This window comes from Diabrotica undecimpunctata, chromosome 1 (assembly GCF_040954645.1).
Source record: "Diabrotica undecimpunctata isolate CICGRU chromosome 1, icDiaUnde3, whole genome shotgun sequence".
Classification (NCBI taxonomy): Eukaryota; Metazoa; Arthropoda; class Insecta; order Coleoptera; family Chrysomelidae; genus Diabrotica; species Diabrotica undecimpunctata.
In genome coordinates, this window is record NC_092803.1 from 10,476,120 (window position 1) to 10,498,347 (window position 22,228).

General features: G+C 32.3%; 3 protein-coding genes across 3 annotated transcripts in view; all 3 read right to left on the minus strand.

The window, feature by feature from the left end:
- LOC140444602 (monocarboxylate transporter 2-like) overlaps positions 1-22,228 on the minus strand; it is a 798,852-nt gene that overhangs the window by 165,737 nt on the left and 610,887 nt on the right. The gene's annotated exons all lie outside the window — the stretch shown is intronic.
- Positions 2,835-12,568, minus strand: LOC140444579 (uncharacterized). Its single transcript, XM_072536342.1, has 2 exons — positions 8,643-12,568; positions 2,835-8,556 (listed from the first exon to the last, which is right to left on the minus strand). Exon 1 carries the CDS (start codon positions 12,566-12,568, stop codon positions 10,037-10,039), a length of 2,532 nt encoding a protein of 843 aa, XP_072392443.1. The 3' UTR covers positions 2,835-8,556; positions 8,643-10,036.
- LOC140444577 (uncharacterized) lies at positions 18,416-22,214 on the minus strand. The gene is made up of 2 exons (XM_072536339.1): positions 21,213-22,214; positions 18,416-21,126 (listed from the first exon to the last, which is right to left on the minus strand). Exon 2 carries the CDS (start codon positions 20,945-20,947, stop codon positions 18,416-18,418), a length of 2,532 nt encoding a protein of 843 aa, XP_072392440.1. The 5' UTR covers positions 20,948-21,126; positions 21,213-22,214.

Sequence of the window (22,228 nt, forward strand, 5' to 3'; positions counted from 1 at the left end):
GCTGTCATTTTAATTGTTTTTTTTTTAATTTAATGTTAACATATGACAGCTAACTTTATTATTTTCGATATTTATTTGTTTTGTTTGTTTTAAAAAAAGGTTAATCTCTGTGCGGTAACATTTGTAAGTTTTTGTAGTATCTCCAACCCCTGGAGTTTGTAAACGGGCACATGTAAGTTTTTTTTATTCTGTATTTTGCAACTATTTATATAGTATATTTTTGGTGCAATCTTTATTTTTGATAACTGTTTGTTTGAGACAAAAATAAATGTTTAATTTATTGCTCCAACCATTTTGTTTATTTTATTTTAGAAAAATCTCCTAATCTTTTTTTTGTGTGTTTGCATTTAAAATAGCTAGAGGTATTTCTTGTCTGTCAATATTATGCATTTTATCCAGGAGATTTATGTAAGTACCCCTTTATTTCATTTTTTTGGTAGTTACCCCAATCCGAAACCCCTTGTCGTTTACTTATCCACGACTTTAGCTCTCCAACAACCCCCTGAGTGCCGTTCGCACAATTAACGATTGTTTTGCTTGCCCTATCTTCGCCCCCATAGTTTCAGTCCTCAATCTTCTACCCCTATGTTCTTACCCTGAGGTAGGCAAAATTATTTAGTTACAATAATATATATATATATATATATATATATATATATATATATATATATATATATATATATATATATACATTTACTATTTAGCCATCAACAAAAATGTAATATATGATGACAAGTCTAAATTTGATGGTAATACGATCTTCACAGATATCGCCACCGCTCTTCATATTGTTTGTCCATCACAGGACAGTGTTTAGATAACATGAATCATTTTTTAATGATATGTGTGTATGGAACCTTATTTTTCTAATAAAAATATGTTCTTGCAAAGGCAGAAATTTGATTATTTAGTAACCCAACAATATACGGTAAAAAAATTAAACAAAACTCAACAAACCATCTTTATTAAAAAATTCACTGTATAAATACGAGGTATTATATGCCGTAGGTCCTATAATTAAAAACTTATTGAGCAAAGCTTATTAGCACAACCGAGCAGTAAAATGTTATCTTCGCTGACTTGGTCTACTACTAATAAAGTTATTAGCATTAAATGGCAAAGGGGTCATCGTACTTGGCTTTAACTTTAGAACAATTTTCGTACAAATCCTTGTTTAATCCCTTATTACCCTTGTTTTTGTGTCTTAATTTCAATCTTTTACTTATAACAATTATCTCGAGATAAACTTTAGTTCATTTCACTTTTAGAATTTGAGATTTCTTCTTTCGAAAATTTTTAACTTTTATATAATAGTTGAAAAATTTTGTAAACATTGATTTTGCTGATTTTGAAACGACAAAATTACTAATTTTTTATGTTACGTATACAGAATAAGGCATTTACCAAATTTAAAAAGATATACTAAATAGACATATAAAATTTATTTCTAACGACTTACTGACCAAAGATAGTTTAAGATAGCAGTACACTGTAGAATTAAACTAGATGAAAGGTCATACCTGAAACAAAAAGTTAAAATAAGTATATGTCAAAATTGTTTATTTAGATTCAAAAATCTTTTAACAAAAAAAATCCGTTTCATTTAGAAAGCAGTACCTTTCATGCGACCCTGTATAAGGTTTCAATAATTTACAGAGTACAACAAATCTTCAAAGAAAACATTTAAGTTTTTATCTTTATATTACCTTAAGTAAAACGCTTTCTCTTAGAATCCTGTCAGTGACTATAAGAAATTAAAGTTGTTTATAAAACTTCTTTTCTCAATTAGTCAAAATAGATCACGTAATTAAAACAACTCAATTTTGACAGAGGACCCTGCATAAATCAGGAGATGGCCGTTAGTAATATTTTACACATTAATCAATACAAGTTGTGTAAATAGTTTCATATTATATTTGTGTTACCGTCTATAAATACCTCAACGAAAAGGATCCACTTTATTTAAAGTTTAGGTTTGACACTCATAGAAGTACATCTAAGGAAACGTCTATTAATTCTAAATCTTTCTAGAGATATAAGATCACTTATACGTGAAGTCATTTCCAAAGAATTATATTGTAAAATCTTTCAAAAGAACTTCAGTTTGACAAACTTTTGAAACGCAACATGTTCTGTCTGCCCATCTCAGAAACATAGTAAAACATCATTAAAATGTGGCGGTCCTATTTGCTTGCAGCGCAGCAGAAAACTATGCAATAATTGTGCTGTAATGGGAGTCTATCTTTATAATTTATAAATATCTTTTTTAATAAAAATATTTTTTTCTCCTCCCAAGTAGATGGATCGTGGTGACAATCAAGAACTCTAGTTTACATGAGCCATCACCAATCATTGTACCAATTGTAAATCGACATAGAATCACGTCACTATCTGCGGTATCCTTTTGGTAGAAGAGTTTCTGGGCACCCTTTATATGTATACAGTTATGTATATATTTTTACATAATTATTATGAAATTATTCTCACTCTTAATTATCTTCTGGAAAAAAATGCTTGTTTTTACAACAGATCAGACAAAATTTGTGTTAAGGAACAACACCACGAAGAGGAAATGCTTAAATTAGCAGACTTAAAATTCTTTACGTGTTATAAACCGAGAGAAGGTCATTTGTCATACTTAGTGGGAAAGTCCCTTTCCTTCGGTCGAGACCCAGTCTATCCCTTATTTTAATTAATTGTCGACCAATTAATAATAATAAATACGTTCGCGGTTTGAGATATTGTATTCAGATGAGGCTTGGAAGGAAATTTATGAACGCAGAAAAAGGTTATAAATAAAACAATAAAAATTTCTGTTTTATATATTTTTAGAATACTACATTGTATTTGTTTTTAAATTTATCTTATGTATTGAAAGAAAATATTTTAAGAATTTCACAGAACATAGAAAAATATAGTTCATCTCACAGTATTTTGTATTGTTCCAATTCTTTCTAATACATGCAGTAGATATCGACAAATTGTATGTTCAGCATTATTATGTACCTAACCAGTCGAATCACGGGAATTGAGATTTGCGCAACAAATAAACAAGAATTTTTCCGTTTATGTTTTTACCGATTTGATGAGATGAGACTATGAAGACACTCTCGGCGGAGCCGCTGTCAAAAGCAGTCGGTTTTATTGTTTAGTGCGGATTTTCTTTAAATTTGTTATTCTGTTTTTGTTATTCGTTTTTTTTGTCATCAAAAAATAGTAAAGTGTAGTAGCAGTTCATTCGAGTTGAGAATTGGATTCTGAAGAAATAGCTTTTGGCGTGTACTTCTTTAAAAGACGGCAAGTTTTTTAGTTGGGAGTTGAATTTGGGCTTAAGATGCTATTTGACAGTTTTTGTTAAGTGAATCACCCATTTGTTGTGCTGTGTCTCATGTGAGGGATTTGTAAAACGGCGTCTCCAACAATTTGAGAGATCCACATAGTTTTAAACAAGAATTGAGCGGCCGAGTTTTGAAAAGTGCAGTTTGTTGTCATCTAGGATAATCCAAACCCGAGTCAGTGTTCTACCTACCTCCCCAGGAATTGTCCATTTTGTGTTCCAAAAACTTTCTTAAAGGAAGTACCTGCCAGAGTAATATAAGGAAAGAAAAGCCTTTCTTTCTATCCAGCATGAGGATTCTTTTAAACGGCGTCCAATTCAAATAGTTTGGGAACTTTCTTGTGTTATGTTGCCCAGAAAATCTCTGTAAGTATTTTTTAAAATTCTTTCCTTGCAGTTACCCCTTTTCAGTCTCTTAAATAAAGATACTTACCTACAACCCCAGCTCTCTAACCAAAATAAGATTGGCCGTTCGCAAACGTTTCAGTTTGTTTGCTTACCCTATCTCCAGCCCAGTAATTGCTCAGTTCCCACTTTCAATCCTCTATAAGAAATTATATACTGTTACAAGTAATACCCAATGTGGTAAGCACATTAGATCGTTACAATACCACCTTCATCGCTGTTTCTAAAAAAAATTAGTACTTATCCAACGAGTTAAAGAAAAAAGTTAAAAACCGATCTCGAGAATAACAAAAAAAACCAAAATAATGACAGTAGATCAACAGAACCCAAATAATTTAAATATGAAGAAAATCTCAGCACCAAACGAATAACTCGGAGTTTATGAAATTGTTAGTTCCAACTGCCCCGATCTTACACAGGCCAAATCAATCAAAGAATCCAAAATAAGATCATTCCAATTCCGATTCAATTTCGGCACTAGTTCAACATCATCTTCATAGGTGTTACAAAAGTGATTTTAAAATCTATAGTATTAGAGCTTCTATTGGTTTTCATAAAACAAGCAAGAATTATTCGAGAAGCCATAGACAATATTAATAACTCATCAAATAAAAACACTGAAAACTTTTTTAGTTAAACACTAAAGCGTATCTTGTTACTGCAATAACCAAAAATATGCTCACACCTCTATTCTCCCGCGCTCTCTGGATGTGGACGCCAATGGTAAGCGTCACACAAAGGCCGTCTGATGGCCTATTTACTAAACGGAGAGTGAATATAGGCGGTAAATATGGAAATATGAACGCCGTGTCGGGTGTTAGACGATCACATAGTTGATAATGAGCGAAGTTCCAAAGTAGTTCATTTATGGGGGATTATTTGGGGCCTTTCCAGCGACATCGGCTTCTTGGCACTATTGTCTTTGATCTCCAGGGTGTTGGAAGTTATGAATTATGTAGAGTTTTACTAGCAGAAACTATTTATTAGCTACCTACAAAAATTTCTTTGTACGTGAAGTTGTGGTTGGGTCATAAATTGGGAATGCGTGAGCTGTATCTTTGGAGATTGTAAAGTTGATGACTATAAAATATAAATAAATTGTTAAAACAGCGAATCATATTACACTAACTGTTGTAGAGGATTTTTAAATTATTTTAAATTGGATATAAGCTACATTTGGTAAAACAAATATAACAAAAAATAGTAAATCATTAACCGTTCAAAATATTCTTACACAGTGTGTTAAATACGAGCAAGAACAAAAAAAACTCCGTTCAAGGTCTTATAAATATTATCCTCAGCCAATTAGAACTTGTTCAAAATGTACTAGATTTCCTTCGAGAAACGAACTTGTATTATAAAATTTAGTGTATTATTTTTTATTAGTTTCTCTTTTACATAATTTCTTTATTGTAAATTGTATCTAATGTAATGTAAAATGTATAGTAACAAAATTGAGCCAGTGTCAATAACCTTGTAGCTGAGACACAATAAACTAACAAAAAAAGTGTTAGACGAAACAACAATACCAATATAAACTGACAATAACAAAAATCACTTGACTAAAATTTTCTGTTATTGATTAGAGTGTATAGACGAATACAGTACTATGTAAATATACTACATTCTATTGTGTTTTAATCATTTATATCATTTAAAAATAAAAAATTAACAAAACGTAATATTGAACTAGTAAAATAAAAAAAAATTGTTTTCTAAAAAAAATTAGTACACTATCTGACTAACACTACATAATCAAATCAAAAGTTTAATACTACAAGAAAAGATTTTTCTTTTATCGTTAATGTAGCTTGTTTTCTATATCAAAACTGATTTCTGGTATTACTTTTGTTTTACCTTATATAAACGACGCCGACGTTATAAGATAAATTACTAAGGTTACCATAAATATTTTTTTATTCATTATTCTTTTTTATATATCTTTGGCCTACTGACTGCGCCACATCATATAGCAGAGTTTAGGCACGTTTATTTCCTCGTGAAGAGCCCGATCCGCTGATGGAGTGCTCACTCAGCAGAGAAAGCTACAGTTTTTGCTCGGAAAAAAGCGTATATTACATCGTTTCGTGTCCGAAAAACCATCTCTAAAATACGGAGTGTAATTAAGTGGTTTTATTTTGGGACGTTGTAGCGGATACGGTGTATGGTTTTTAATTTAAAAAAATGTTTCGTAAATGATTCTGACATTGTTTAATAGAGTTTAGGTCTTCTGTTTGTGTACAGTATGTTAATTTATTTGCAATTTTGACGAGTTTGGACCGGGTACATCAGTCATACATCGTATTGTATACAGTACTGGTTAAAAGTATCCTTTAACAAGTTTTCTGAACCATACAACGTAAACTAATAAGTTTGTAAAAAATACCACCAAGTAATATCTCATTTTATTGAGAAATAATCAAACTCCCGGTGAAGATAAAATAGTATCAGAAGCCATAAAAATTAGAGAATATATATTACTTGAAAAAATTACACTACTTTTTAATAACTGCATTTGCAAAACCAATATTACAACAGACTAGAACCATGTTACAATGAATCTACTATATAACGCAGAATACAAAACAAATTTAGAGAATTACCTGATTAACCTCCTTAATCTTTTATACAAGTTGTTGAATGAAAACTAAAGACCTATCAACCAAGAGAACAGGAAGGATTGCAAAAAATTTCCAGAACTAATGACAATTTAAAAAACATAAGAACACTAATAAAGAAAAAAGTGGAATACAATTATACCTTTAGTACTAATATTCGTCGATTTTTACAAAGCCTTTGACACAGTTGAGATAAGCAAAATATTACAGGCGCTTTAGCTTTTCTTTATTTTCCACTTAAATTTTTTTTTATTTCATGATATAGTGCGTGTATCATTGCCATCAATTCTTTCTTCTTCTCCGTGGTTTTTAGCCTTAAGTAATCAAAGAAAAGAAAATTTATCATAGTGACATATTTTTATAAGTCGATTTACTTCAAACGTGTGGAGAGCACAAAATTCAAAAGAAATTTGTTACTGACCAAAGGGCTCTTAAATAAGGCCATGAAGTTCTTCGACTTTCGCCTTACCATTGTCACTATAATGCAATTGAGTTAGTTTGGGGTATAGCCCAAAATTTTTACGATAAACATGCATCCTAAACAACAGATGACACTAGCGTTCTTAGTTTATGGAAATAATTGCTAGAACAATTAAAGATACAACAATGGCAAAAATTGTATTAGACATACGGGCATAATCGTTCGGTCTTTTCAAACCGAGTGAGTTATAGATGAGGTCTGGCCTCTAATTATTCGGATAGGCAATTCAGATAGTGACGACTTTGATAGTGAAATATCACATAGTGAATAGGACAAATCGTTTGCTAAAAAGAAGTAACAAAAAAGTGTTTCGGGAATTTAATTCGGACTTTGTGGTGTGTTTTAGTTAAACACTAAAGTACCTTAGGTCTAATTACTGGAGTGCATACTCTCAATAAATAAACATCAAAGTTAAGCTAGTACTAGATAATACAGAAATTGAACAAATCTTCTTACAAATACCTTGGAGCATGGATCACAGAAGATACTGATCAACTTTTACTAACTTGGTCAACTTTTAATAGAATGAGAAAACTTTTTTGTAATTGCGATATCAATATATCGCTCCGAATAAGAATGCTTCGATGTTATATTTTCTCTACCCTTTTGTATGGGGTTGAAGCTTGGACACTGAAAAAATCCAACATTAAAACCTAGAAGCATTCGAAATGTGGTGTTACCGACGTATTTTGAAAATATCATGGATGGATCGCAAAACAAATGAACAAGTTTTTGAACAACTAGGAAAACAATGAGAAAGTTTTAAATTCCATAAAAATCAGGAAATTGGAATACTGGGAGCACATCATGAGAGGTGAAAAATACGAACTACTAAGAACTATAATGCAGGGTAAAATCAAAGGCAGAAGAAGCGTAGGTAGACGTAAAATCTCGTGGCTAGGCAATCTCCGTGAATGGTTTGGATGCAGTTCAATTAAACTGCAGCGTAACATGAAAAAGACGAATACTCTCAATAGCATTGGTATTAATTACTGGACCTCACGTGTTTAAACATTTTGTTTTGCTAAAAACTCGGAAATGATTTAGTTCTAATTTGTTTCAAGGTTATATTTAATACAGCGTTTGCAGAAAGTAAAGTCTTGGATGTATTTTATTCAAATTTGGACATACCAGCAACTTGGCAAGTATTTTTAATTTTAACTGCAACAAAACCATTCGTATAATTTTCAGTCTACGTAAAATACAGACTTATAGAGACCTTGATGAACATTTTGATGTCGATAAATAATTTCGATTATTTGAAATATTCCGTCCCACTTCTTTTACCACGACCTGTATATACATATTATATTCATTTTGTTTGCCCTTGATACATTCTTCTTCTTCTTAAGATGCAAATCCACTAATGGATGTTAGCGATCACATTTTCCATTAACTCTCTATTTCTTGCAATATGTATCAGAGATTGCATGTCGTTAATCCCTGTCCATTGCTTTATGTTTCGGAGCCAGGACATTTTCTTGCGTCCCATTCCTCTCTTGCCTTCAATTTTATCCTCGATTATAATTTGGAGGAACTGGTATTTTTCAAAATCCACAAGGAAAATAATTCCTGTAGCTGGCTGTATACCACGTATAACAAAAGAGGTTATTCTTTGTATGTGGGTATATTTTATTTTATAAAAACCCTTAAAAGGGCAACATTACAAGCACGAACGTTTTCGGAACAACTGTTCCATCATCAGGTTAAAATGCCTAAAATAAGTATAAACCATTTAGTTACAACAAACGTGGTTTAAAATTTTGACTAAGGTTAAAAACAATGAAATGGTTATACTTACAGGTTAACATGCCTGAGCCACCAAAATATTTGGGTAAAAACCCTTTAAATTTAAAAATGTTACCGAAGAATGTACATGATGTTTATAATATTATATGATGTTTAATATTTTAATTAGATTTTACTTCAGGTAACATACACCCATGCTTAAATGAGTTCCAGTGTCCGGAGAGTACACCTCTTCAAACGGACTACGGTTGGCAACTGATTGATGAAATACTCATGAGCGGTGTCAGAAACAAAATGTCAATGAACCATGAAACAGTGTTAGTTAAACATTATATTACTACAGCCAAAAGATTAAAAAAAAAAAAAAAACTTTGATGATATTAAAATGATAACAGTAATCCAGGTATTGGAGTTTAAAAATTTCTCTATAATTATTTAATATTGGATGTAAAAGATGTAAATTACTGGTGTTATTGAAGGTCATGTATAAGAAGATGACGTATGTAGTAGGCAGCTTATTTTACTCTTTATCGTATGGAGTGTGGTCTAAAAGGTGTAATTTGTGAAGAATTAGCTGAAATATATGGAAATGTCCTTTTATGTTGCTAACATCTAGGACAAGGAAGAATAATTAGTATATATTTGTAGCTAGTGTAAGACTTTTTTTTTTAAGTAGATGAAATTGTTTAATACTGCTAGTATCGTAAAAAATTTTTTAATATAAGTGAGTCCAATAGTTTGAGAAAAAATGATTGAAAATCTTCCGGCTGAAGGAATTAAAGTTATAATTTATGTGATTAAATTTAAAAATTTTATGGAAAGACTGAGATCCTCAGAGACCTGGCAGGAATAACAGTAAATGGAATGACTAAAGAATAAAGGGGAATGGGTTAAAGGGAAATGAATGAGTTAATCAACAAAATTAGAGATGATAGAGGTCCTTCATGCTTAAAGCATCTAGCACCCTGAACAAAATATATTTTGGTTGTGTTAAAATCTGATACATAAAAGTTTGAAATTTTATTTATGAGTGTGGTGTAGTAAGTTGTTGACTAAGAGAGGGGGGAGCAATGGTTGATTAAAGGTTTAGGTAAAGTGGGAGAAAGTGAATTCTGATGAATTGCTGGATTGTGTTTAAATGTTTACTGAGTTTGGAACTAATGGGTGGATGGTAGATATATGAAAAGACAGAGAACTAGCAAAAGAAAAAAGAATGGACAGGAATATGGTGCAAAAGTGAAGATTGTAAAATAATGAAATAGTGAGGTATAAAAGATATGATGTTAACAATAGGGGGCTGAAAAATTCTTTTGGAGGGAGTGTTTTGACAGTATTGTAGAGAGGATGGTTGTTTTTAAAAACAATAATTGTTGAGAAGGATTAAGGTGTTGACATTTATAGAGGAAAGACAGATGAAGAAGATGGGGTAAATTTGAGAAGTGTGGGTTATGAAAAGAGTTGTCGGTGCAAGGGTTGAAAGTCACGGTTGAAAGATACATGGCGATTAACGCAGTTGGGGCTTCTTTGCTTTTCCTTGACTATTTCCAAGTCTTCATATAAATCTAATTTTAGAAAATTTTTTTGGGGTATATTATGTAACAAAGAGACGTCTTCTGGTATGTTGAGGGTATGTTTATGTTGTGCAAGATGTTGTGAGAAGGTGGAAGTGTTCTCTTTTTTAGTGTGTTCTTGGGAACGGGAAGTTAGTGATCTACAGGTTCTACCTATATATGTAGCATCACAATCAGAGCACTGTAATTTGTAAACACCACTACGATCCATGTAGTTGATGCAATCTTTTGAATTGGTTAAACATTGTCCTAGATTGTTCAGGACTTTAAAAGAAATGTGGGTATTCTCAACAGATCTTTTTAGAATATATCTGATATCTCCAGAAAGACGTTCTTGAAGGTAAGGTAAGGAAGCATAATGAGGTTTAATGGACAAGTCTCTGGGGAACGCAGCCTCTCTCAAAAGTTTGAGTTGTTTTTTATTAATAAGTTTGTTAATGAGGTTGGGGTCATACCCATTGTTGGATGCTATTTGTTTTAGAATATTGAGTTCTGTTTGGTAGTTAGATTGTGATAGTGGGATTGTTTCTAGGCGGTGAATATAACTATGGAAGGCTGCATATTTATGTGACATTGGGTGGTTGGAAGATAAAGGTATGATATGATCGGTTTGTGTAGGTTTCCTATAGATACTGAAATCGAAATGGTCGTTTAATCTGGTAATAGTAAGGTCGAGGAAATTAATTGATTGAGACGACTCTAGTTCCATGGTGAACTTTATATTTGGGTGGATTTGATTTATTTTGGAGAGTAATAGATCAGCTGAATTCGAGTTACCTGATATGAAGACTAAACAGTCATCAACATATCGAAACCAATGGAGGATTTCAGGATTTTTCATAATGTGTGTGGATTCTAAGTGATCCATAAATATATCAGCTAGGAGAGGAGAAAGGCAACTACCCATGGCTAAGCCATCAGGTTGTCTGTAAAATTTACTATTGAAAACAAAAAAGTCTTGAGCTAGACAAGTTTGTAATAATTGAATAATTGAGTTAGTGGTAGACATAGTGATAGAATTTGCTCGTAGAAGAGAGTGGACCAGATTAATAGTTTTTTGTTTGGGGACTGAAGTAAACAAATTGCTGACATCAAATGAAAGCATTGTGATGTTGGGATGAAGATTTATTTGTTGGAGATTGTTGACTAGATGAATTGTATTTTTGACTGAAAAGCGAGGGGTGAAGTTCGTCATATTGTTAATGAGATTCAATATGAATTTTGACAGGATAGAAACTGGAGTGTTTATAAAACTAACAACAGGACGAATGGGAATTCCCTCTTTGTGTATCTTAGGTAAACCATACAATCTGGGTGTTAATGGGTTGCTAGGTATTTTATAATATGGAGCTTCATGTTCTGACAAAAATTCTGTGAAAAGTTTATTGGTAGCTTTGATTTTATTAATGAACTTTTTTGTTGGATCTTCGGGGAGTGGAGTGAAATTGTTATCTGAAAGAAATGTAGTGACCTTGTCGTTATATAACTTCTGATCAAGAATGACTAGACAATTGCCTTTGTCTGCTTTACTAATGATTAAATTATGGGATTTAATTTTGTTTTGAATAGACTTGAGGATATGGAGTTGGTCTTTCTGTTTTTTGTATGAAAATTGTGGAAAAGGAACGTTGAATGAATAATTTTGAGAAGTAGAAGGTAGGTTGATGGATGATGAGTTGTGGGATGTGTTAGATGTTGTGTTGGTAGTAGAGATATTGAAAGAAGTAGAAGTTGATGGGAAATTTTTGTTTTTGAATTTGAATATGGTTTTGTAGCAGGAGTTTCTAATTGAAGTTTTTTGGTTTAGAGGGACTGAGAGATTCTGTATGATAACATCTAGCTCAATGGAGAGACTCTGAAGGTCCTTTTCAGAAACCTTCCTCGGAATTGAGTATTTGAGACCTAGATTCAATAAGTCGAGTTCATTTTTATCAAAAGGTACGGAGGATAGATTTTTGAGCCTAGGGTGAAATTGAAAATTAGAAAATTTAGTTTTGTTCTTGTTACTGTTATTATTTTGTGAATTAGATGCATTATTAATGAGTTTATTGAGTTTAGATTTAAGTTTACTGAATTTAATAGAGGTTACACTGTCCATTTTGTCCTGAACATCATTCAAGAGGTTACTTAAGTTATCAAAACCTATGGATTCAAGTAAAAAGTCATATGTTACCTTAAGTTTACAGTTTAAAAAGTTAAGTTTTCCATAATGGTTGCAAATCTCCTTCTTTAAGATTTTTAGTTGAAAGGTGTTCCTTAAGGTGGTTGGAACATTTCCTGGTGTTTTAATTCTACAAAAGGTTGGAAAAACTTTGTAGTTGATACATTGTGAGATGAACCATATATCCAACTTGAGAGTACATCTTTTAGTGGCTAAGCGCATGTATTGAAGAGCCAAGTTGACCATACCGTCAATTAACAAAATCCACAAGGAAAATAATTCCTGTAGCTGGCTGTATACCACGTATAACAAAAGAGGTTATTCTTTGTATGTGGGTATATTTTATTTTATAAAAACCCTTAAAAGGGCAACATTACAAGCACGAACGTTTTCGGAACAACTGTTCCATCATCAGGTTAAAATGCCTAAAATAAGTATAAACCATTTAGTTACAACAAACGTGGTTTAAAATTTTGACTAAGGTTAAAAACAATGAAATGGTTATACTTACAGGTTAACATGCCTGAGCCACCAAAATATTTGGGTAAAAACCCTTTAAATTTAAAAATGTTACCGAAGAATGTACATGATGTTTATAATATTATATGATGTTTAATATTTTAATTAGATTTTACTTCAGGTAACATACACCCATGCTTAAATGAGTTCCAGTGTCCGGAGAGTACACCTCTTCAAACGGACTACGGTTGGCAACTGATTGATGAAATACTCATGAGCGGTGTCAGAAACAAAATGTCAATGAACCATGAAACAGTGTTAGTTAAACATTATATTACTACAGCCAAAAGATTAAAAAAAAAAAAAAACTTTGATGATATTAAAATGATAACAGTAATCCAGGTATTGGAGTTTAAAAATTTCTCTATAATTATTTAATATTGGATGTAAAAGATGTAAATTACTGGTGTTATTGAAGGTCATGTATAAGAAGATGACGTATGTAGTAGGCAGCTTATTTTACTCTTTATCGTATGGAGTGTGGTCTAAAAGGTGTAATTTGTGAAGAATTAGCTGAAATATATGGAAATGTCCTTTTATGTTGCTAACATCTAGGACAAGGAAGAATAATTAGTATATATTTGTAGCTAGTGTAAGACTTTTTTTTTTAAGTAGATGAAATTGTTTAATACTGCTAGTATCGTAAAAAATTTTTTAATATAAGTGAGTCCAATAGTTTGAGAAAAAATGATTGAAAATCTTCCGGCTGAAGGAATTAAAGTTATAATTTATGTGATTAAATTTAAAAATTTTATGGAAAGACTGAGATCCTCAGAGACCTGGCAGGAATAACAGTAAATGGAATGACTAAAGAATAAAGGGGAATGGGTTAAAGGGAAATGAATGAGTTAATCAACAAAATTAGAGATGATAGAGGTCCTTCATGCTTAAAGCATCTAGCACCCTGAACAAAATATATTTTGGTTGTGTTAAAATCTGATACATAAAAGTTTGAAATTTTATTTATGAGTGTGGTGTAGTAAGTTGTTGACTAAGAGAGGGGGGAGCAATGGTTGATTAAAGGTTTAGGTAAAGTGGGAGAAAGTGAATTCTGATGAATTGCTGGATTGTGTTTAAATGTTTACTGAGTTTGGAACTAATGGGTGGATGGTAGATATATGAAAAGACAGAGAACTAGCAAAAGAAAAAAGAATGGACAGGAATATGGTGCAAAAGTGAAGATTGTAAAATAATGAAATAGTGAGGTATAAAAGATATGATGTTAACAATAGGGGGCTGAAAAATTCTTTTGGAGGGAGTGTTTTGACAGTATTGTAGAGAGGATGGTTGTTTTTAAAAACAATAATTGTTGAGAAGGATTAAGGTGTTGACATTTATAGAGGAAAGACAGATGAAGAAGATGGGGTAAATTTGAGAAGTGTGGGTTATGAAAAGAGTTGTCGGTGCAAGGGTTGAAAGTCACGGTTGAAAGATACATGGCGATTAACGCAGTTGGGGCTTCTTTGCTTTTCCTTGACTATTTCCAAGTCTTCATATAAATCTAATTTTAGAAAATTTTTTTGGGGTATATTATGTAACAAAGAGACGTCTTCTGGTATGTTGAGGGTATGTTTATGTTGTGCAAGATGTTGTGAGAAGGTGGAAGTGTTCTCTTTTTTAGTGTGTTCTTGGGAACGGGAAGTTAGTGATCTACAGGTTCTACCTATATATGTAGCATCACAATCAGAGCACTGTAATTTGTAAACACCACTACGATCCATGTAGTTGATGCAATCTTTTGAATTGGTTAAACATTGTCCTAGATTGTTCAGGACTTTAAAAGAAATGTGGGTATTCTCAACAGATCTTTTTAGAATATATCTGATATCTCCAGAAAGACGTTCTTGAAGGTAAGGTAAGGAAGCATAATGAGGTTTAATGGACAAGTCTCTGGGGAACGCAGCCTCTCTCAAAAGTTTGAGTTGTTTTTTATTAATAAGTTTGTTAATGAGGTTGGGGTCATACCCATTGTTGGATGCTATTTGTTTTAGAATATTGAGTTCTGTTTGGTAGTTAGATTGTGATAGTGGGATTGTTTCTAGGCGGTGAATATAACTATGGAAGGCTGCATATTTATGTGACATTGGGTGGTTGGAAGATAAAGGTATGATATGATCGGTTTGTGTAGGTTTCCTATAGATACTGAAATCGAAATGGTCGTTTAATCTGGTAATAGTAAGGTCGAGGAAATTAATTGATTGAGACGACTCTAGTTCCATGGTGAACTTTATATTTGGGTGGATTTGATTTATTTTGGAGAGTAATAGATCAGCTGAATTCGAGTTACCTGATATGAAGACTAAACAGTCATCAACATATCGAAACCAATGGAGGATTTCAGGATTTTTCATAATGTGTGTGGATTCTAAGTGATCCATAAATATATCAGCTAGGAGAGGAGAAAGGCAACTACCCATGGCTAAGCCATCAGGTTGTCTGTAAAATTTACTATTGAAAACAAAAAAGTCTTGAGCTAGACAAGTTTGTAATAATTGAATAATTGAGTTAGTGGTAGACATAGTGATAGAATTTGCTCGTAGAAGAGAGTGGACCAGATTAATAGTTTCTTGTTTGGGGACTGAAGTAAACAAATTGCTGACATCAAATGAAAGCATTGTGATGTTGGGATGAAGATTTATTTGTTGGAGATTGTTGACTAGATGAATTGTATTTTTGACTGAAAAGCGAGGGGTGAAGTTCGTCATATTGTTAATGAGATTCAATATGAATTTTGACAGGATAGAAACTGGAGTGTTTATAAAACTAACAACAGGACGAATGGGAATTCCCTCTTTGTGTATCTTAGGTAAACCATACAATCTGGGTGTTAATGGGTTGCTAGGTATTTTATAATATGGAGCTTCATGTTCTGACAAAAATTCTGTGAAAAGTTTATTGGTAGCTTTGATTTTATTAATGAACTTTTTTGTTGGATCTTCGGGGAGTGGAGTGAAATTGTTATCTGAAAGAAATGTAGTGACCTTGTCGTTATATAACTTCTGATCAAGAATGACTAGACAATTGCCTTTGTCTGCTTTACTAATGATTAAATTATGGGATTTAATTTTGTTTTGAATAGACTTGAGGATATGGAGTTGGTCTTTCTGTTTTTTGTATGAAAATTGTGGAAAAGGAACGTTGAATGAATAATTTTGAGAAGTAGAAGGTAGGTTGATGGATGATGAGTTGTGGGATGTGTTAGATGTTGTGTTGGTAGTAGAGATATTGAAAGAAGTAGAAGTTGATGGGAAATTTTTGTTTTTGAATTTGAATATGGTTTTGTAGCAGGAGTTTCTAATTGAAGTTTTTTGGTTTAGAGGGACTGAGAGATTCTGTATGATAACATCTAGCTCAATGGAGAGACTCTGAAGGTCCTTTTCAGAAACCTTCCTCGGAATTGAGTATTTGAGACCTAGATTCAATAAGTCGAGTTCATTTTTATCAAAAGGTACGGAGGATAGATTTTTGAGCCTAGGGTGAAATTGAAAATTAGAAAATTTAGTTTTGTTCTTGTTACTGTTATTATTTTGTGAATTAGATGCATTATTAATGAGTTTATTGAGTTTAGATTTAAGTTTACTGAATTTAATAGAGGTTACACTGTCCATTTTGTCCTGAACATCATTCAAGAGGTTACTTAAGTTATCAAAACCTATGGATTCAAGTAAAAAGTCATATGTTACCTTAAGTTTACAGTTTAAAAAGTTAAGTTTTCCATAATGGTTGCAAATCTCCTTCTTTAAGATTTTTAGTTGAAAGGTGTTCCTTAAGGTGGTTGGAACATTTCCTGGTGTTTTAATTCTACAAAAGGTTGGAAAAACTTTGTAGTTGATACATTGTGAGATGAACCATATATCCAACTTGAGAGTACATCTTTTAGTGGCTAAGCGCATGTATTGAAGAGCCAAGTTGACCATACCGTCAATTAACAAAATCCACAAGGAAAATAATTCCTGTAGCTGGCTGTATACCACGTATAACAAAAGAGGTTATTCTTTGTATGTGGGTATATTTTATTTTATAAAAACCCTTAAAAGGGCAACATTACAAGCACGAACGTTTTCGGAACAACTGTTCCATCATCAGGTTAAAATGCCTAAAATAAGTATAAACCATTTAGTTACAACAAACGTGGTTTAAAATTTTGACTAAGGTTAAAAACAATGAAATGGTTATACTTACAGGTTAACATGCCTGAGCCACCAAAATATTTGGGTAAAAACCCTTTAAATTTAAAAATGTTACCGAAGAATGTACATGATGTTTATAATATTATATGATGTTTAATATTTTAATTAGATTTTACTTCAGGTAACATACACCCATGCTTAAATGAGTTCCAGTGTCCGGAGAGTACACCTCTTCAAACGGACTACGGTTGGCAACTGATTGATGAAATACTCATGAGCGGTGTCAGAAACAAAATGTCAATGAACCATGAAACAGTGTTAGTTAAACATTATATTACTACAGCCAAAAGATTAAAAAAAAAAAAAACTTTGATGATATTAAAATGATAACAGTAATCCAGGTATTGGAGTTTAAAAATTTCTCTATAATTATTTAATATTGGATGTAAAAGATGTAAATTACTGGTGTTATTGAAGGTCATGTATAAGAAGATGACGTATGTAGTAGGCAGCTTATTTTACTCTTTATCGTATGGAGTGTGGTCTAAAAGGTGTAATTTGTGAAGAATTAGCTGAAATATATGGAAATGTCCTTTTATGTTGCTAACATCTAGGACAAGGAAGAATAATTAGTATATATTTGTAGCTAGTGTAAGACTTTTTTTTTTAAGTAGATGAAATTGTTTAATACTGCTAGTATCGTAAAAAATTTTTTAATATAAGTGAGTCCAATAGTTTGAGAAAAAATGATTGAAAATCTTCCGGCTGAAGGAATTAAAGTTATAATTTATGTGATTAAATTTAAAAATTTTATGGAAAGACTGAGATCCTCAGAGACCTGGCAGGAATAACAGTAAATGGAATGACTAAAGAATAAAGGGGAATGGGTTAAAGGGAAATGAATGAGTTAATCAACAAAATTAGAGATGATAGAGGTCCTTCATGCTTAAAGCATCTAGCACCCTGAACAAAATATATTTTGGTTGTGTTAAAATCTGATACATAAAAGTTTGAAATTTTATTTATGAGTGTGGTGTAGTAAGTTGTTGACTAAGAGAGGGGGGAGCAATGGTTGATTAAAGGTTTAGGTAAAGTGGGAGAAAGTGAATTCTGATGAATTGCTGGATTGTGTTTAAATGTTTACTGAGTTTGGAACTAATGGGTGGATGGTAGATATATGAAAAGACAGAGAACTAGCAAAAGAAAAAAGAATGGACAGGAATATGGTGCAAAAGTGAAGATTGTAAAATAATGAAATAGTGAGGTATAAAAGATATGATGTTAACAATAGGGGGCTGAAAAATTCTTTTGGAGGGAGTGTTTTGACAGTATTGTAGAGAGGATGGTTGTTTTTAAAAACAATAATTGTTGAGAAGGATTAAGGTGTTGACATTTATAGAGGAAAGACAGATGAAGAAGATGGGGTAAATTTGAGAAGTGTGGGTTATGAAAAGAGTTGTCGGTGCAAGGGTTGAAAGTCACGGTTGAAAGATACATGGCGATTAACGCAGTTGGGGCTTCTTTGCTTTTCCTTGACTATTTCCAAGTCTTCATATAAATCTAATTTTAGAAAATTTTTTTGGGGTATATTATGTAACAAAGAGACGTCTTCTGGTATGTTGAGGGTATGTTTATGTTGTGCAAGATGTTGTGAGAAGGTGGAAGTGTTCTCTTTTTTAGTGTGTTCTTGGGAACGGGAAGTTAGTGATCTACAGGTTCTACCTATATATGTAGCATCACAATCAGAGCACTGTAATTTGTAAACACCACTACGATCCATGTAGTTGATGCAATCTTTTGAATTGGTTAAACATTGTCCTAGATTGTTCAGGACTTTAAAAGAAATGTGGGTATTCTCAACAGATCTTTTTAGAATATATCTGATATCTCCAGAAAGACGTTCTTGAAGGTAAGGTAAGGAAGCATAATGAGGTTTAATGGACAAGTCTCTGGGGAACGCAGCCTCTCTCAAAAGTTTGAGTTGTTTTTTATTAATAAGTTTGTTAATGAGGTTGGGGTCATACCCATTGTTGGATGCTATTTGTTTTAGAATATTGAGTTCTGTTTGGTAGTTAGATTGTGATAGTGGGATTGTTTCTAGGCGGTGAATATAACTATGGAAGGCTGCATATTTATGTGACATTGGGTGGTTGGAAGATAAAGGTATGATATGATCGGTTTGTGTAGGTTTCCTATAGATACTGAAATCGAAATGGTCGTTTAATCTGGTAATAGTAAGGTCGAGGAAATTAATTGATTGAGACGACTCTAGTTCCATGGTGAACTTTATATTTGGGTGGATTTGATTTATTTTGGAGAGTAATAGATCAGCTGAATTCGAGTTACCTGATATGAAGACTAAACAGTCATCAACATATCGAAACCAATGGAGGATTTCAGGATTTTTCATAATGTGTGTGGATTCTAAGTGATCCATAAATATATCAGCTAGGAGAGGAGAAAGGCAACTACCCATGGCTAAGCCATCAGGTTGTCTGTAAAATTTACTATTGAAAACAAAAAAGTCTTGAGCTAGACAAGTTTGTAATAATTGAATAATTGAGTTAGTGGTAGACATAGTGATAGAATTTGCTCGTAGAAGAGAGTGGACCAGATTAATAGTTTCTTGTTTGGGGACTGAAGTAAACAAATTGCTGACATCAAATGAAAGCATTGTGATGTTGGGATGAAGATTTATTTGTTGGAGATTGTTGACTAGATGAATTGTATTTTTGACTGAAAAGCGAGGGGTGAAGTTCGTCATATTGTTAATGAGATTCAATATGAATTTTGACAGGATAGAAACTGGAGTGTTTATAAAACTAACAACAGGACGAATGGGAATTCCCTCTTTGTGTATCTTAGGTAAACCATACAATCTGGGTGTTAATGGGTTGCTAGGTATTTTATAATATGGAGCTTCATGTTCTGACAAAAATTCTGTGAAAAGTTTATTGGTAGCTTTGATTTTATTAATGAACTTTTTTGTTGGATCTTCGGGGAGTGGAGTGAAATTGTTATCTGAAAGAAATGTAGTGACCTTGTCGTTATATAACTTCTGATCAAGAATGACTAGACAATTGCCTTTGTCTGCTTTACTAATGATTAAATTATGGGATTTAATTTTGTTTTGAATAGACTTGAGGATATGGAGTTGGTCTTTCTGTTTTTTGTATGAAAATTGTGGAAAAGGAACGTTGAATGAATAATTTTGAGAAGTAGAAGGTAGGTTGATGGATGATGAGTTGTGGGATGTGTTAGATGTTGTGTTGGTAGTAGAGATATTGAAAGAAGTAGAAGTTGATGGGAAATTTTTGTTTTTGAATTTGAATATGGTTTTGTAGCAGGAGTTTCTAATTGAAGTTTTTTGGTTTAGAGGGACTGAGAGATTCTGTATGATAACATCTAGCTCAATGGAGAGACTCTGAAGGTCCTTTTCAGAAACCTTCCTCGGAATTGAGTATTTGAGACCTAGATTCAATAAGTCGAGTTCATTTTTATCAAAAGGTACGGAGGATAGATTTTTGAGCCTAGGGTGAAATTGAAAATTAGAAAATTTAGTTTTGTTCTTGTTACTGTTATTATTTTGTGAATTAGATGCATTATTAATGAGTTTATTGAGTTTAGATTTAAGTTTACTGAATTTAATAGAGGTTACACTGTCCATTTTGTCCTGAACATCATTCAAGAGGTTACTTAAGTTATCAAAACCTATGGATTCAAGTAAAAAGTCATATGTTACCTTAAGTTTACAGTTTAAAAAGTTAAGTTTTCCATAATGGTTGCAAATCTCCTTCTTTAAGATTTTTAGTTGAAAGGTGTTCCTTAAGGTGGTTGGAACATTTCCTGGTGTTTTAATTCTACAAAAGGTTGGAAAAACTTTGTAGTTGATACATTGTGAGATGAACCATATATCCAACTTGAGAGTACATCTTTTAGTGGCTAAGCGCATGTATTGAAGAGCCAAGTTGACCATACCGTCAATTAACAAAATCCACAAGGAAAATAATTCCTGTAGCTGGCTGTATACCACGTATAACAAAAGAGGTTATTCTTTGTATGTGGGTATATTTTATTTTATAAAAACCCTTAAAAGGGCAACATTACAAGCACGAACGTTTTCGGAACAACTGTTCCATCATCAGGTTAAAATGCCTAAAATAAGTATAAACCATTTAGTTACAACAAACGTGGTTTAAAATTTTGACTAAGGTTAAAAACAATGAAATGGTTATACTTACAGGTTAACATGCCTGAGCCACCAAAATATTTGGGTAAAAACCCTTTAAATTTAAAAATGTTACCGAAGAATGTACATGATGTTTATAATATTATATGATGTTTAATATTTTAATTAGATTTTACTTCAGGTAACATACACCCATGCTTAAATGAGTTCCAGTGTCCGGAGAGTACACCTCTTCAAACGGACTACGGTTGGCAACTGATTGATGAAATACTCATGAGCGGTGTCAGAAACAAAATGTCAATGAACCATGAAACAGTGTTAGTTAAACATTATATTACTACAGCCAAAAGATTAAAAAAAAAAAAAACTTTGATGATATTAAAATGATAACAGTAATCCAGGTATTGGAGTTTAAAAATTTCTCTATAATTATTTAATATTGGATGTAAAAGATGTAAATTACTGGTGTTATTGAAGGTCATGTATAAGAAGATGACGTATGTAGTAGGCAGCTTATTTTACTCTTTATCGTATGGAGTGTGGTCTAAAAGGTGTAATTTGTGAAGAATTAGCTGAAATATATGGAAATGTCCTTTTATGTTGCTAACATCTAGGACAAGGAAGAATAATTAGTATATATTTGTAGCTAGTGTAAGACTTTTTTTTTTTAAGTAGATGAAATTGTTTAATACTGCTAGTATCGTAAAAAATTTTTTAATATAAGTGAGTCCAATAGTTTGAGAAAAAATGATTGAAAATCTTCCGGCTGAAGGAATTAAAGTTATAATTTATGTGATTAAATTTAAAAATTTTATGGAAAGACTGAGATCCTCAGAGACCTGGCAGGAATAACAGTAAATGGAATGACTAAAGAATAAAGGGGAATGGGTTAAAGGGAAATGAATGAGTTAATCAACAAAATTAGAGATGATAGAGGTCCTTCATGCTTAAAGCATCTAGCACCCTGAACAAAATATATTTTGGTTGTGTTAAAATCTGATACATAAAAGTTTGAAATTTTATTTATGAGTGTGGTGTAGTAAGTTGTTGACTAAGAGAGGGGGGAGC

Excerpts from the sequence above, each read along its gene's own strand:
- LOC140444579 (XM_072536342.1), bottom strand. The coding sequence starts at position 12,568 with ATGGTCAACTTGGCTCTTCAATACATGCGCTTAGCCACTAAAAGATGT.
- LOC140444577 (XM_072536339.1), bottom strand. The coding sequence starts at position 20,947 with ATGGTCAACTTGGCTCTTCAATACATGCGCTTAGCCACTAAAAGATGT.